Source organism: Gymnogyps californianus, chromosome 3, assembly GCF_018139145.2.
Source record: "Gymnogyps californianus isolate 813 chromosome 3, ASM1813914v2, whole genome shotgun sequence".
In the NCBI taxonomy this organism is placed as follows: domain Eukaryota; kingdom Metazoa; phylum Chordata; class Aves; order Accipitriformes; family Cathartidae; genus Gymnogyps; species Gymnogyps californianus.
The window spans coordinates 60,109,878-60,127,108 of NC_059473.1; the positions used below are offsets into that span (position 1 = coordinate 60,109,878).

General features: G+C 39.5%; 1 protein-coding gene across 3 annotated transcripts in view; it reads left to right on the plus strand.

Moving 5' to 3' along the window:
* TULP4 (TUB like protein 4) overlaps positions 1 to 17,231 on the plus strand; it is a 124,621-nt gene that overhangs the window by 84,239 nt on the left and 23,151 nt on the right. For all 3 annotated transcript variants that reach the window (XM_050894467.1, XM_050894469.1, XM_050894468.1), the window contains exons 4-6: positions 8,125 to 8,305; positions 10,861 to 10,995; positions 14,955 to 15,121. In XM_050894467.1, coding sequence (XP_050750424.1) covers positions 8,125 to 8,305; positions 10,861 to 10,995; positions 14,955 to 15,121 — 483 coding nt within the window. The remainder of the gene's footprint in view (positions 1 to 8,124; positions 8,306 to 10,860; positions 10,996 to 14,954; positions 15,122 to 17,231) is intronic.

Genomic DNA, 17,231 nt, shown 5'->3' on the forward strand with positions numbered 1-17,231 from the left:
TAGACCCTATAGACTTTGTAAGAGAGAGAAGGAGCAAGCCTGAAAGTAGGTAACTAAACCAGTGCTGCTTTTGAAAGTCTCAAAAGAGAATTCCACTGCTGTGTATACATGCAGTTAGCTGGATGATCTCGTGGTGTATCATCCGTGTGTGGGGCTGGTAACTCCTCATGTCCAAAGGAAACAAAAACTCATCTCAGTTTTTTCAGACATAAAGGCAGTCAAAGAAAACCTAGTGTTTTCCCTCTGAGCTTGTGTGTAGATTGTGGTGATGTCCCTTTTTGTGTAAGTTCAAGAAATAATTTTACAGTGGTTGAATTTTTAATGGAAATAAAAAGTATTCAGCAGGAGAGCAGTTGTCTCCCTCTCTCTGGTTCTCGCTCGTTCTCTCTGCATTTTGAGGTAAAAAGAAGGAAAGCCAGAAATATCACACTGAGAAAAAACAAACTTTCACTTTTTAATGTATCCTACGAGGCAGCTGCTGCACTGTCTCCTGCTTTGTGGTGGAGAAACAGTAAACAAGAAGAGCACAAGGAATACAAAATGCTAATACCACAACTAAATGGACTGCAAAATGTTGGAACTCAGCCTTGCAAGACTGGCATTTTTTTGTTAGGCTAATGAATGAAAATGTTTAAAGGCAATAATTTTCCAAGTATTTCCTATGTTACTAAGCCTACCTGCATAAATAGAAGGTTGATCCGTCATTTTGTATATTAATCAGTTTATAGTTCAGTTAATTTTGGATCAGCAAAATATCTTTATCTCTATTAGTATGATGGCATTATGGTGACAACTGTGAAGGCTTTTCCTATCATGAATACTAATGTTTGTCCAGATGGCTAAATCAGGGCACACGGAACTAATTCAGCTTCCTTGAACTGCTCAGCATCTTCTGACAATGCAAATTCAGTTGGCCTTATTAGCATTTTTGCAGAACATAATTTCTGAGGTACAGTGCTGTCCTGGTTTTGACTGGGAGAGAGTTAACTCTCTTCTTAGTAGCTGGTCCAGTGCTGTGTTTTGGATTTAGTGTGAGAACAATGTTGATAACACACTGATGTTTTAGTTGTTGCTAAGTAGCGCTTATCTTAAGCCAAGGACTTTTCAGTTTCCCATGCTCTGCCAGCAAGCAGGTGTGCAAGAAGCTGGGAGGGAGCAGAGCCGGGGCAGCTGACCTGAACTAGCCAAAGGGATATTCCATACCATGGAACGTCATGCCCAGTATATAAACAGGGGGCAGTTGGCTGGGAGGGGCAGATCACTGCTCGGGCATTGGTCAGCAGGTGGTGAGCAATTGCATTGTGCATCACTGTTTTTTTTCCTTGGGTTTTATTTCTTTTTTTCCTTTTTTTTTTTTGTTATATTCCTTTTCATTATTATTACTAGTATTACTATTATATTATTGTTTTTGTTAGTATTATATTTTATTTTACTTTAGTTATTAAACTGTTTTTAACCCATGAGTTTTACTTTTTTTCGATCCCCCTCCCCATCCCACTGGGAGGAGGGAGGAGGGAGGGAGCGTCTGCGTGGTGCTTAGCTGCTGACTGGGGTTAAACCACGACAAGTGCTGACTTTTTCCTTTGAGGGGAGGTGGAGGAGGAGACTGAAGGAAAAAACGTAAAGACAGGTCTAAACTTTGAAAAGGGGAATGTCAGTGAAACAGAACGTTGGACTAGGTGGCTGCAAATGCAGAGGTACGCAGTGTAAGTTGTTAGTGGCGGCATTTGTACTACCTGGTACAAACCTGCAGCAAGGTTTCAGCAGATGTGTGTGCCAAACAGAAAAGGTACCACGAAGGCAAAGAGTAAACCAAAATGCTGAAAGAGCAAGGTTTGCAAAGTGGGTAGGTGGAAAAGGAATCCTTCAAACTTTGGAAGTACAACCCTGGAGAACGTTAAAAACCAAAAGCGTAAGTTTTTGTGAGATCATTCATGATTTACTTGGTCACAAGATGCTGATGAGATTTCTGCCCTGGGCTACTACTTCACTGTTAAGAGACTCCTCACTGAGTCTGGGGAAGTTAAAAGGGGGTCCTGGAACAGGTTAGTTTGAAATGCAGCAAGTCCCTCTGTCCGACTGGTACATCCAAAGATTATGAAGGACCTTGAATATGAACTGACTTAGCTGCTAGCAGAAATAATCACGTCTCTGTCCTAAGTCTTGAAAGGCAGCACTATTTTCCTGCAATACATTTAGAAAAGGGTTTAGGAGCATTCCAGAAGTGTGCAAATAAGGTTTACATCTGCACCTTGCAACTGATTAAGGCAAAAATTGAACATGGAATCACAAAACACCTGTAAACTGGTCTGCAAAGACCTAGGTAGGACCTTTCTTCCAGAGGGAGATCATGACTCACTAGTCTCTCAGAAGTCTTTACATGTGTCATTAAAAGTGATGGCTAGAAAAAAATAGCCGAAGTAGTGTATTTAGTTCTGAAACAGTCAACACATTCCAATGCGAATAGGCCCCCCTTAGGATTTCCTGACAGAAATACCTGCGTGTGTGCTTTGGCGTAGTGGGGATATATCCTCTGCATGAATGATTTGGCAGGTGTAGAAACCCCAGCAAATTATAACAATACGTGTTTTACTTCCTGTGTTTAGATGAATTAGCAGTGCAGGGAGAAGAACTGGCCAGGAATCAGTCTGCAAAGGCGAAGACTAAGGAGTCAATTTGCATTATAAAAATGGGGACAGTGGGTTTGCCTTTATGTCACGCTATGTTTTAAATTATTTTTTATTTTAAAATACTGCTGTTTAAAATATTTACTGTTGTGAGATGGCAACATTCACAGGTTACATACTGTTATTTGTATTACTTAGGGCTGTAGAAGGCTTGAGTATTTCATGTCCAGTAGAGCTCAGTTTGCTGGGCTGGTCCAGTAGGCATCTTCTAGGACACATCTAACCCTTTGCCTTTCTAATGTGATCAGTCACTTCCTGGAAAAACTTCATGTTGTCACTCTGTCCTTCCAGCTGCCACCTATCCTATGGGAGAAGGAAGAGATATAACTTGAGAAATTGCTCGGTGGAGTTACTGGCAACTTAGCCACAGCTTGGGGAAGATTAGAGCACCTGAGCTTTCATGACAGATGACATTAATTTTCAGAACATTTCAGTGTATCCAGGATTTTAAATGCAATCTGTTAATGCACCTTACGTAGTCCTACCAGGCAAGTTCTGTCTTTCTGTGAAAATTTTGGTTTTTAAATAATCAAATTATACTAGGATGGAGTTTACTAGATTCATTTTCAATGCTGTTTTAATTAGTGGAGTCTGTGAGTTGTTTTGCTTCCCTCAGTTGTCAGATGTACATTCTTTGTAAAAGTCAGAGAGGTTCTTTTAAAAATCCTGGGCCAACAGGAGTAAAGCAGATAGATGTTCCTTTTCCGACCTTGTAGCATCACGATACTGGAATCTCTCACTTTAAAAGTGCTATCCTGAAGTAGCCTCCAATGGCTTTATATTTCTTCCAGTAGCTATAGCAAGTCCAGCTTGTAATACTTCAACTTGAGCTTCAGTCAAAGGCTCAGTCGTTGCCCTGATACAGAATGACGGCCCATGTTCTGAAAATGTATTGATCAAATTTCCTGGGAGTTTTGTTTAACCAGCAACATTAGAAACCTTCAGTGTTACTACTAAATGTCATGAAGGGAGCATCTTATTTTATCAATATCTTTCTGTAACAGTATTGACTGTTCAGTTTGTATAACCAAAACCTGAGACTGGAAATAATTCTGTCTTTTACCCCTCATATATACGTCAAGTCATTGAATACATTATTGCTGGGATTGGATTATTCTCAGTTATTATAAAAGTCAAAGAGACTGTAGTTCTGGAAAGCTTCTTTAACAATGAGGACAGGCAAAGATGCAGGAATGGACAGTGGCTAGGTTCCCTGCAGATGTAAGTCAGCACTTCTTCATTGACTTAAGTCTATAAATGATAAAAATTTAATTTTTTCAGCTACTGCATATAATCAGATGTGGTGAGATGGCAGGATCTCCCCCTTTCCTACTGGGCTAGTATATTTGAATTAACATAAAGCTTGAGAATTCTTGCTGTTGATGAGTTCAATTTACTTAGATTAAACCAAATTAAATAGCAACAAAATGTGTTTTGTGCAAAAATAACATCGCTGTTAGTAAATTATAGTTCTCTTACAAAGTAGTGGGCCTCCTGAGCTGGACCTTCAGTGCACCAGGTCTTTGGTTGCTCCATTGTAGCTCTGTTGATCTCGGTGCTGCTAAACCATTTTCTGCTAGTACTGTATCTGGTCCAGACGCATTACAGCATCACAACAGATCTTACAGGAATAGCGACAGTTCAGCACAACAGATCCACACGTAGCGAAGTCACTGAACAGGTTCCAGTTGTTCCTCTTGGACTGAATTTTTTAGTTTCTTGGCTGTTCTAATATTCATCTTCTCACGAGATGAATACTTCAGAGCAGAATACCCCATCTTTTGATTATCACATGTCTTTTAGGAATTGGTATATTTCAGACTGCTAATTGAAGAGTCTTTGAAATCTTGGGCATTTAAGGGGATGGCAATCTTGAATAGTTTCATGGATAATAGTTTAACAAGTATTTTTAGTTGAAAAACCTTTAGGTGAAAAACCTTTTTATTTACCAAAACTAACTTGTGAAACTCATCACAAGTTACCACAGAGGCTAAGAGGTCAGCAGATGTCAGAGAAGGGTGTTTTTCAGGTATTCAGGTTTGTTATAATAAATAGGAATCACCCCAAGCTTGGGTTTCATGGAGAACCCAGACACTTGTGGTTCAGGACTGAACCCAGCTTTCAGCCCTTGGTATGCTTAGAAAACTGTGTGTGAGTTATCCCAATGCTGTTTATCACCGTTTTCCCTTCAAAGCATACAGCATCAGGGCACTATTGGAGACTGCTCTGCATTTGTATGACCTTTAATCAGCTACAGCTTCATTGTAGTGCAGGATTCGTGATGTTTGATATGTTTTGTAAAGAAATACCTATTTATGTTGTGTAACTGACACTTTGAATGTATTGAGTGATTTTAGGTATTTTGTTATCAGATTATGCATAATTCTACAAATGCAATTCTACAAGTGGTAATGCATGTAAAACCAGTTGAAATAATGAACAGTATGAAAGGAGAGGAGATGAGACAAGAGAAGACGAACAGAACAAGGGGCCAAAGAACCACTTCAAAATAAGTACTTGGGATTTTTTTTTTAATTACTATCATTTAGCTTTAGTATTCAGGGGTTAACAAACCACTATAACTTGTTCATTACCTTTTTCCAGTGTTCCCTCAGACCTCCTAGATCTGCAAACATCTGAAAAATATGAATTTAGGCAGCTAAAATACAACCTTTTAATTTCTCCATTGGATCCTTCAGGCATACCCTGTGGCTCAACCTTTTTTCTAAAGGTCAAGAGAGTTTTATTCATCTGACATAAGTAGCTTGAGTGTGGCATTTATAACTTGAGTAATGTTATGGGTGATAACACCATTAGACATTTTTACAGCTTCAGCAGGAGTTCAGCCAGCAGGACTATCAGCCTGATAAATGCTTTCCTCTTAAAGCTTGTATTGCTACAATAACCCCGAAACTTAAAGCTGCTCCTTGAAACCTATAGCCTGGCTAAAGAGATGAAGAGTGCCCTCTGACATTTCTAGGTTGCTAAAGAGCTCTCTCAGGTTCCAGTGCAAGAATTAAGATGCCCATGTTCTGATCTGATTTGGAAATTACTGTAGGACTTCATAATTTTAAATGAATTGGGGGCAGTGCTGCTCCAAAGAATTAGCTTTAGATTGAGATGAGACTGAACTCTGGATGATGAGTCCCAACATTTTGTTCCTACACAATTTTGAAGTGTTTCTACAGCATTTTAGGAGGCAGAACTCTTATACTGCTATTTTCAGAAACAATAGAGAGTTTCACCTCCTCTGTCTCGGTATTTTGCAGTTATAAAACTCCTAGGAGACTGGTAAAAAACGAATCTATAGAGTAGGCTGAAAATGGTGTGAGAAACTGGCAATGACAACCGGTTTGTTTTGTAGAGATCTGAAAGAGAGTGGTTATGTTCTGAAAGTAGATAGTGGAAGTGGCTGTGCACTGATTATGCATGTAAAAACAGTTGAAATAATGAACAGTGTGAAAGGAGAAGGGATGATACAAGTGGAAGAAGAACAGAATAAAGGACCACAAGGGAAGGCAGTGTGAGATGAACAAAGGCCGAGTTCTTGCTTTTATTTCTAAGAATAGTAATCTGAGGCTTGTAGCAAACTTTAGCTGCTGTTTTAACCCAGCAGCTATTTAACACAAAAATATTTGTAACATGTAATGATTACAGTCAAGGCAGCCAGATACTGGTTTTTTCATTGCTTCTGACAATGTGAAACAACTCCATTGATTTTCTTAAGATTTTAATGACTTCACTGGAGTTCCTCTGTTAAACTGCTATTCTAGTTTACAACCCTTCTGTGTTTCCTGATCATCACCTTGATCATAGAAAAAAGTTTAGTACTTTTTATTTTTGACTGAGACCTTTGAAGCCACACTTCCTTTCTGAAACTTTCAAAAGTGCAACCATGACAGTTGCTCCCTAGGTGAGTACTATTGTGTAAGTCTGATACAATACACAGTTTGAATGCTGCAAGTCTGGCACGACATCTCAGAAGGAAGATAGAAAGGAAGACCTCTGACAGCAGAGGTCAACAAGGGTGATTGGAGGCTTTGAACAACAACTGTACAGGGAGATCCTAAGTAGGCTATGATTCTTCAGCTTGGAAAAGAGATGACTAAGGGATTAGATAATAGAGGTCTATAAAATTGTGACCGATGTTGAGAATGTAAGTAGGGAACAATTATTCTATATTTCTTTTAGTGTTAAGAGGTTACCAAGTGGAATTACCAGTTATCAAAGAAGAGGGAGTATTTTTTGCTGGAAGTTACATGAGTGTGCAGAGGAGGTGCATGCTCAGTGCATCCTGTTCTTTTACTCTTCCCCAAACACTTGACCACTGTTAGAGGTAAGATATAAGGCTAGATGAATTTTTTATCTGGGCATATAATTGCTAGAATCTTAAATTTACAAGCACTGGAAATAGGTGGTAGACTGGCAAGTGTAAGACATGACCTTCCTTTTAGCTTCATTTTTAATGCTGGCTAGTTTTCAAGTTGATGAGTGCCTTTAAACTTGCTTTAAAACATATTTGCCTCATATGGAATTACGTGATAGCAGCAGCAGCCTTGGCTAATGCATTTATCATTTTGTGGATTTATTAATCCTTATTTCCTGATTTTTTCTGAAATTCATCAAATATGCAGGATCGTAACTTGCTTAAAGCCTCAAAACAGAAAATGCTTATAGAAAAGGAATTGTAGGTTCCAGTCAGTCTGACTTCAGTCGGTGCGCATTCACTACGGAGTAGTGTAGGGGCAAGAAAAAAACTTGCGTTATCCATTTTGTATTTGAAATAGTGGGTAGAAGCTCTTTTTCATCTCTTCCTGAAAGTGTACCATATTGCCTTCCTCTTGGGCTATAATAATCTGCTTCCAGTTGACTGATCGTATTGCTTTTTGCCTCTGTTTTTGGAAGACATTCTCCCACCTTCTCTCAGCTCATCAACTGAATAACCTGTCTTCCTCTATTCAGCTTTCTGTTTCTCACAAGCTGTTTGAAATCTCTGCTAAGACCTCACTTTTGTCAGCTGTGCCTTCTGATATTGTTATGACTGATGCATACCTCAGTTTCTGCCACCAGTTTTCAAAGTTTCTGTATCATCCAAGAATACTGCAGAATCTGTGGTAGCCCTTCTGCCAGCTCACTTTAGTTGTAGTAATGGCCAAGTTCAAATGAAGTGTAATGGCTCATATTAAAGTGAACAAAATGCACCCCACCATGAAACATTACTTGCTCACAGATTTTAGGCACTTACCTCTGGACCCTGCTGCTTTAACTTCATTTTTTAAATCTTCGGTTGCGGTGTCCTTTTGTGGCACCATTTCACATCCCTGACTGCTTTGCTTTCAATTAATTTCCAGTGTAGCTAGTTAATTACAAGATGCGTTTGAAGGAGGGTCCAGTGGCTGATGTTTGGTGGGACTGAGGACTGTTCTGTTATTTTCAGGTACTGTTTGGCACTGCTGATGGACAGGTTATCGTCATGGACTGCCATGGCCGAATGCTGGCCCACGTGCTCCTTCACGAGTCAGATGGCATCCTCAGCATGTCCTGGAACTACCCCAGCTTCCTGGTGGAGGACAGCAGCGAGAGCGACACGGACTCCGACGACTATTCCCCACCACAAGGTAGTGTTGTGCGCACGTCCTGTTTCAGCTTTGCAAGCGCTCACAAAGACATCTCGAATGCCAGGGAGCTGTCATGCTGTACTAAAACAGCAGGATGGCCACAGTTTCAAGCTGGTAGAGGCCGAAAGGTGGTGCATTCCTGTGAAGGTAGCATGGGGGATGGAGCAGAGAGCTGGTACGGGGGAGTGGGTTTGTCCCCAGCTCTGCCACCAGCCTCGCTGCATGGCTTGCTGCAGGTCATACCTCATCTGTGCAGCTCTGCCTCTGTTTGCACAAATGAGATAACAACACAAAGCTCAAAGTTTTTAGTGAGGATGAGTGAAAAACACTAGATAGGGGCATATCAGGTCTCACTGATAAGCAGATGTGAGGTATTGCTATGGTCCATATGTATGGAGGTAGTCAGAGTGCAGTCACAGAAGTTAATGCATTATATAGATTCATGTGAAAAGACACCAGTACTAGACATAACGGAAAGTACTACATCTTTAATTTTATCTCTGTTTCATAGGATTTCTGTAATGCTCATCATTCTAGTCCCATCCTTGATAGTCCTGACATAAAGAGCTCAATAAATTCTGTAGAAGGATTGGAAATGAAAATTTTTCCTGCAATTACACAGGGTAGAAGAAGGGTGTCTGGAGCTGTCTGGAGTTACTAATTCCCATGCTTCAGAGCACATTACCAGTTTGAGGGTCAGGAAGAAATCCTTCCCTCCCGTTAAGTATAAATATAACTCATCGGGTGAAATGTTTTGGTTTTAAACTCCTTGGAAATCATCAATAGCAAAAACCTAGGAGGCCTAGGTGTCCATGCACAGTCAGCCCCATCCTTCGTATTCAGGTAATGCTAATACTTCTTCTTGTTAATACTGTTGATTAGTCTGTAAGATCTAGGTAAGCTCTTTCTGTGTTCCAGTGTGTAAAGTCTGAACTAAATTAAGGACTAAATTAATAAAACAGTGATTGTACAATGAAAAATTTAAATATGTAATAGCTAGAAATAATTCTGAATTTGCATCTCAGATCTGAACCACTGAATTGAGGACTCTTGCAGTTTTAACTCTAATTTGGATTCAGTCCAAAAATCTACCTTTTCCAGAATCACGTGTATATATGTCAATATAATAAGCATATGTATTTAACAAATAATGATAGAGGAGAATGTGATCATCTGGTAAAATGTTAGCATCTTTTAAAACTGAGTTTTGTTTTAGCTTTCATGCCTCACTTTTGGTACTGCGTGAGATTTCTTACCTTAGAAGAAAAGAAACAATTTTCAAATTTCCTAGCAAGCTTCTAAAGCAAGACAGAGAACAACATTAAATCGGTTTTTCGTTGTCTTTTTAAAATACTGAGATTCCAGTTGGAGGATGGTGAAGTTGCAGAGTACACAGATGAGAACTTAAATGATCCGAATGCGCTAGCTTTTTCTGAGTCAATCGGGGGTGGGTGGACTCGTTACAAGCCTACAAGCCTATTTTAATGATTACCCAAACATGATGTGTTTTCTTTAGAGCAGATGCAGCATAAACCTCTCAAAGGTGACAAGCCTTTGACTCACACAGATGTGTAGGAAGGACTGGAAGTTTGATGGGTTTTTCTTACTAAATTATATACACACAGAGATGCTAATTGCTAGACATCTTTCTCCAAAATGCTTTCTGATCAGCTTTTTTACAAGTTCAGGAAGCAATACCACTCTTAACTGGCTCTGACATTTTTGTTGACTGAAAAGATGCTGGCTGGGCCTTGAAAGGCACTTTATCAGGGGCCAGCGGCATCTCCTGTCAGAAATTGTAAGCAAAAAGAGTTAAACAGCGAATGCTACAGATGGTGATATTGGTCATGAAGTATTTGAACACGGGAATTTCAGTGAATGCTGAAAAACAAGCCCAGAGGAGGAGAGACTTTGCAGAAATGGTTTTTAAAGCCAAGTGTTCCATTTGGGCTCACCTCTACCTTTAAGTGCATTGGATCCTGTTATGCAGGATGGCAGGTAACTTTTCATGCTGCTGCCTAGCTCTTAACATTTAGAATACAGTAATTTGTGAAAGGTCAGTACATTCTTTTAGAAGTTCTTATAATCTCTCTATGTGACTTCAGGAGGAGTCCTCAGCACTTGCCCAAGCAGAAAGTGTATCTAACAAATAGGTTTTAATGTGATTATATTGTTTATTACACTGGTTTTCAACTTGGGTCCCAAGGAAGCCTTCCAAAGCACTGGTTTTCAATTTGGGGACACTTTGGGGAGTTGCCAAGGGAGAAAGATTGAAAACCACCACTGTATAACATAATAGTATATGCATAAATCACTTTGGATATACTGCAGCAAAAATTCACAAAGTAAAAACATTGGGGTTTCACAAAAGCAGACAAGCTAACTAGCTAAACCTGCTTTGCTTTTGCCCATAGACGTTGCAGAAATAAGCAGGTAGAGTTTGAGGCTTGGAACCACTCCTGATGGCGGTAGGCTGAAGTACAGCCTATTTCAGCCTGGATGTAATTACTTCTGGTTGTTTGCCTTTTGCTCACTCCAGAGCCTTGTTTTCGCAGATGGACCAGCTGCATACCCAATCCCGGTGCAGAACACCAAGCCACTACTTACTGTCAGCTTCACGTCGGGAGACATCAGTTTAATGAACAATTATGACGACTTGTCTCCTACTATCATCCGCTCAGGGTTGAAAGGTACAAAAGGAAGCCATTTCACCCCCTTCCTGTGCTCTGTTTTTCTTGTATTTTTAATGATGTGTGTGTAGGTTATGTTTTTGCGGTTGTCTCCCCTAACCCAGAAGCACTCGGCCACCGTTATTGCCACTTCCAGCAGTGACACCTGCTGGTGGAAGAGCAGCGCTTGGCTGATAGAGTTTTTGTGTTTGAAAAAATGTTTCAATTTTTGAGATCGTGTTTTATGGCAGTTTTGTAGAGCAGTTGATCTATTTGCTGTTTTTCAGCTGAATGTGCTTATGTTTATAATACGTTTATGCTTCTTTGTGTGAGTGCCTCTGCTACATAACACTTCCTTTGCATCTTTAATTCACAAGGTCTCCTCCCATGCTTTTGGTAACCAGGTATGAACCGCAATGCTGCTTTGACTCTCACAAATATTGAAAACTTGCTAGAATTATTAAGAGGCAAGTTATTCTGAGAGAAGGCAAATTCCACCGATTAATTACTATAGATCTTGCTAAGTAATGTGCATGAATGTTTGTACGATCAGTATTCCATGTAAAATCTTTAACTGACATTGACATTTTTACTGTTCTTACGTATCAAAAAAGTCCCTTACTTTGCCAGCACTCTCAGTACAATTTACGGTGCTTTGCCTGCAGAGACGTTTTAATTCACTACACCACATAAGCACATACTTAAATATAGGGTCCATTGATTCTTTTTCATCTCCACAGGTAAATTAGTTTTGTATTAGATGAAAAAAAAAATTAAGCTGTTGGAGCAGACTCTTAGCTGTTCTGTAATGGTGGGATATTTTTGGTGAAAAGTTGCCCTAACACCAGCCCAATAGCTTTTGGGTGATTGACTATGTAGGGTAGTCTTAGGAGGTAAAAAAAATTACCTTTGAGGTTTCTTTTCCACTCCTCCTTCTATCTGTGCCAACACAAGAAGTGCATGGCTGGCAAAACGTGGCATCATGAGGCAACCCTATGATCCAGAAAACTTCTTCAGCGGAAAGGATGTCTAAAGTCTGGGAAACTGGAACCAATTTAGAGAAGCTCTTGTGATATCCACCAACAGCTCTGCCCAGCATCTCTGGGGCAGTATTATAGTAATTAGGGTAGGGAGTAGTCTTGCGTTGTCATCTAGTCTAGCTTTCAGCTGGAAACAGTAGGAGAAACAAATCCTGTCTTATTCTCTGTTTAGAGTTGCAGGGCTCTATCTTGCTGAGGATGTGTGTCCTGTTTCTCTTCGCCCATTGACTTTCACTAATGGAAAAAAGATCCTTTAATTACATCACCTTCCTCTAGCAAAATATTAATGTGCAAGCTAGGGTAGGAATATTTTTATGAATTGTAAACTGGACTACATTGTTTTCATCAGTAGACAAAGAATGTGCAACATGTTGCTGGATTGCGAGTGTGTGTGAGACAGAGACAAAGGTGACTGGGATATCACTGTTGGTTTGAAGCATTGTACAATGGAAAGTATTTTACATATAGTTTTATATAGATGTACACATTTTCTGTATCTTCTTATCAAAATTTTTTTCAAGTGATTGTAATTTTACTGGTTTTTATCACATGCAAGATGTGCAAAATCACCCATCTCAGGGTCTCCATCCTCTCCAGCCACTTGGTATTCTGCTGAGAGTGGATGGTCTTAAGTATTGTCTGCAAGTCTTAATTCATGTGGTTTTGTTTGAAATCTCAAAGTATTGCTTTGTGGTCTCTGCAGCAGATGTCCTTGTCTTTATGGGCTGCTGTAGGCTACTCAATGTATTTTTAAAGCAGGCAACTTTAAAACTATTTCAAGCAATAACAGTTTATTTTTGCCGTTCTACTAGCTTTACATAGCTGTCGTTTTACTTGGAATATTTATATTAAATTGATATAGAAAAACTTTTGCTGTTGCATGAGAATTTGATTACCCAAATACAAGTTCTTCTTCTCATCCAGCTTGAACACTCCTGGAAGTTTTGTCAGTTCTAGTGGAGGTCCTGAACTGTTCAGTTGTATCCTTTCTTTTTTTATGCTTTTTAACTCAGTGATTCTCAGTGCGCTGCTACCTGCAAAACTGCTGAACTACATCTACTAGTTGTACTAGCTAGCTACAACTACTACCTGCAGAGCTATTGCACATTTAGAGTGCTATCTATTCAAGGTTTGCTGATACACATGCCTGTAGTGGCTGGCAAGTAGTTTTGAGGGATGACTCTGATCCACTGATTCACTTGCAGACCATTACCCTAGATGAAACCTCCATCTGATTTTTAATCTCCGCTTGCGCTGAGACCTAGTTATCAGTTGAGCTATTTTACGTCAAGGTTCGATAATCGTTGGAGACCCTGTTGGCAGTGCAAGCATGCTGTAGAGCCATGCTGTCCTGGGGGGGATGCTGCAGCCCATGTCCAGCCCTTCGCTGCCTTTGCAGCAGCCTAATTCTAGGAGTTCTGTGAGAGAGAGAGAAAACTGCTGGACACAGTAATCACTCCTCTTCCTCTTGGTATGGGGATCAACTGAAAGTTTTACCTGAAGACATGTATCCAAAGGAGACTGGTTTTTCACTTTCGTAGTTGTGTAGTTAATCCAGTTACCAAAAGTGGAGTTGATCAGCTTGCCTTATTGATTTCTAACCTGCCTATCGTTATACTCTCTGAGAAAGATGAATTAAATCCCATTGTAGATTACTTAGACAGCTGAGGACTAAGAGAAAAAAAAGAGCCATACAATGCCTAGCTGTGGAAAATTATCTTGAGGAACATGCGTCTTGCCTCTGATATGTACAGAAGCATAATTCCCATGAGAAATATCAGAAAGTTGAAATAATACAAAACCATTTTAAATTGCACATAAAAGTCCCTGAAAATGACAAGTTGACAACTTGAAACAATTTTGAGATCCTTCCTGCCAACTCTCATTTCTCTCCTGCTGCTTCATTTGAAGACAGTTTCTCGCCCACAAATGTCTTCAAAAGGTTCTTGGCAGATTGAGCATCCCAGTGCACAAAAGTTTTGTCTTTACCTTCACTTCGTCTCAGCACAAAATAGCTGCCTTTCACCTCTGGTGTAAGAGTAAAAAGGTTTAAAGACTAGCTCAGTATTCCTTGCACATGCAAATCTGCCTCTGAAACACAAGCAGAAACACAAAATACTGTTTTAGTGCTCTTCTTGAAGTGTGACACAGAGCTGGAGGATATAAGGGTTTGAAATTAACATCTCCAAATTAAGCTGTGGGCGTTCCTCATCATGAGGTGCCTGTAGGAGAAGTAACTGATATGTATATTCATATCCATGTATATGAGAGACTAAGCTATCCCTGTGTGCTTCTGGCAAACTCCTGCTAGACAGATGAGTAGATTTTCACAAGTCAGGTGTCAAAAGAAAACCTATGACATGGAGGCCATATGTATTTATGGACAAAAATCCAAAAGTCTTTCTAGTTTGATGTTATACTAAACTATAACTCTAGTTTGAGTTATGCTAAAAGTTATATTCACAGCCAGTGAGAACATAAGCATTGCCAGATACGCTGCTTTTTTGCACTGTAGGCCTTTCCAGACAAATACTCTTTGCTGCTCTCTTGGTGAGTTTATTTATCTGTGTATTAACTTGATTCCACGTATTTACCTCAAAGATGTGCATAGGATCTTCCACATCAGTTTTAAGATCTCTGATAAATTCTTGTCCTTCGGTACTTAGGAGCAACCACTGGTTACTTTCTAGACTCACCATACAGAGAGAAAAATGAATAGTTTTTACACATTTTTTGCAATTTGCAAAATAAAAAGAGTCGTTCTTGGAAGTGCATATGCGGCATATTTGCTTCTATTTCAATGAAAGGATTTAGGTTTCCAAGTACTTAAGTAACTTTTGAGAGCATGATTTAGCTGTTCAAGTCACTTTGCAGCATCTGGAAACGCTGTTCCTACTGATTCTAATCAGTGATTATTGCAAACCGTCTTTGTGATTTCAGATGTGGTGGTACAGTGGTGTACACAAGGAGACCTACTTGCAGTAGCCGGCATGGAGAAGCAAAGCCAGCTGGTTGACCTCGGCAATGGTTCCCTGTTGAAAAGCGCACTTGTGAAGTTCTACAATGTGCGCGGGGAACATATCTACACTCTGGAGACACCTGTGCAGGTAAGAGGTATTTTTGAAGTCATTTCTCAATGCTTTGCTGACATGTTTTTCCTGCATTAGCTCGTTGGTGTAGACCTGCAATGTGAAAACGGTTGCAAAACGTCCTGAATACATTCTAAAATATGATATAAATAAAAATGCACTATAAATAATTATTGATTGCATTAAGGTAGACATCCAAGAGTGCACCTGATTCTAAGGCCCACTGTGCTAGGTATTGTGCAAATATATAATGAGAAACAGTCTGTTTCCCAAAATCGTTGGACCATAAACGGACCAGACAGAAAAAGGAAATTCTGTTGTTTTATGGATAAGTGACTGAGGAGAAAAAACTAGATAACTTGCTTGATGTTGTAGCAGAGCCAAGAGCTGGACAAAAATATTCCAAGTCCAGTATCATAACTACAAGATTATTCTCTCTTTCTTATTGCTGTAATTTTCTAATGTACAGTCAGTTGATCTGATGCAATATTTTACTTTTTATGGCATCAGATGGAGAAGGATGAATCAGAAAGTCTTGTTTCTGTTCCCACCTTCTGTACAGACTTTCACTGTAACCTCGGTTGTGTTACTTGACAGGTAAATGTCAACATAATGTGGTCTGTGTGCTGCTTAGGAGCACAACGTGCTTCATAGGTCTTCGCTGGTATTTCAGAACCCAGCTGAATGTCCCTCTACAGTTTATTTCATTTTCTGCAGAATAGAGATGACTCTGTTCTGATTTCTGACTGTTACTGGTGAAACTCAATTAATTTATAATAGCTTTGAAATCTAAAAGTGAAGGAAAATGCTATAGATGTATTTACTTAATTATGTTTAATGATGATACCATTTATTATCATTTTTTTTTTTCAGTGCCCTGATCTGGGATGGATACAAAAGGATGACATAGTAAACCAGCTGCTAAGCTTTTGTGTTTGCTTATATTTAGTATTAACCTGTGCTTATTAACGTTAGCACTCTAATTTAGATAGAATTCTTTAGTTTTGTAATGTATAAAATAATGGTCTCTAAAGCCAACCTAAATACGTACAGCAACGTCTAATGCTGATTTAGGTACCTAAAGGACTTACCCATACACACAGCTTTATTGTCTTAAACATAGCCCTTTCAGCAAAGTAGCACAGCCCTTTCCTTTCTGGATCAATTCTGGAGAAAACATATTTATACCAGTGTTGCTTATTCCCAGACTAGGTGAAAAGCAAACCTCTTTCTGTTACTTCAGTACCAGAATACAGTATGTCCACATTAGCTGTTGAACCAGCGTAACACTCTGGTGTCAAGCTGTGAAATCAAATTGTGGTTTGAGCATCGGTTTGATGGGGTCAGGTTGCCTTAAGGTGTGCGTGTGTGCGTGCAAGCTCTTCTCTTACTGCTTTGTTCCCAGTAACCTCAAATTCTCCTTCATTTGAATACCTTCATCTCCACTAGTTCTCCCTATATCACTTCAACTTCTTTTCATATTTTCAGCTCTTCTCCTTTCTCCTCTACTTAAGCAGCTGGGAGAAAGCACGTATTGTGGCTGATGTGAGGGCTAATTATTCTGCCATTATATGAGTACTTATAGGGCAACTGACAAGTCATACAGAACAGGTAACTGCCAAGTTCATACTGCAGTATTTCTCATAGTGAAAATACTGACATGAGCCTCTCTGCTCTTTCCAGCTGCTAATTTTCAGTGAAATTGCAGCATTTTAATATTATGGAGATTTCTTCCCCCATTGTCAACTTCAGATGAGAATCCAACAGCTTCAGAAGTTGTAAGTCAGGTTGGAAGTGAAGGATGGGGGGGTTGGGGGGTGGCAACCACCGCTTAATAGCACAATCATGGAGTCTCATTTCCTTGGGAAACCAGGATAAAAATGACATTCAAACTGATATATTTATGTTTTTTAAGAATCTGTATGCATAAACCTGCCTAAAATTGGAGCCACTCCTCTTCTTTTATTAGCTAGTGTTTGTTCTCTTTATTTAGTGCATTTGAATTCATATTTACTCAGCTGCAGGAGGAAGTGAGGGGTCTTTCAGAAGGACACCTGTATCTGCTCATGTGGACTTTATGCTTCTATGTATTTGAATGCTGGTCTAGCAGTATTACCAGCTAAGCAAC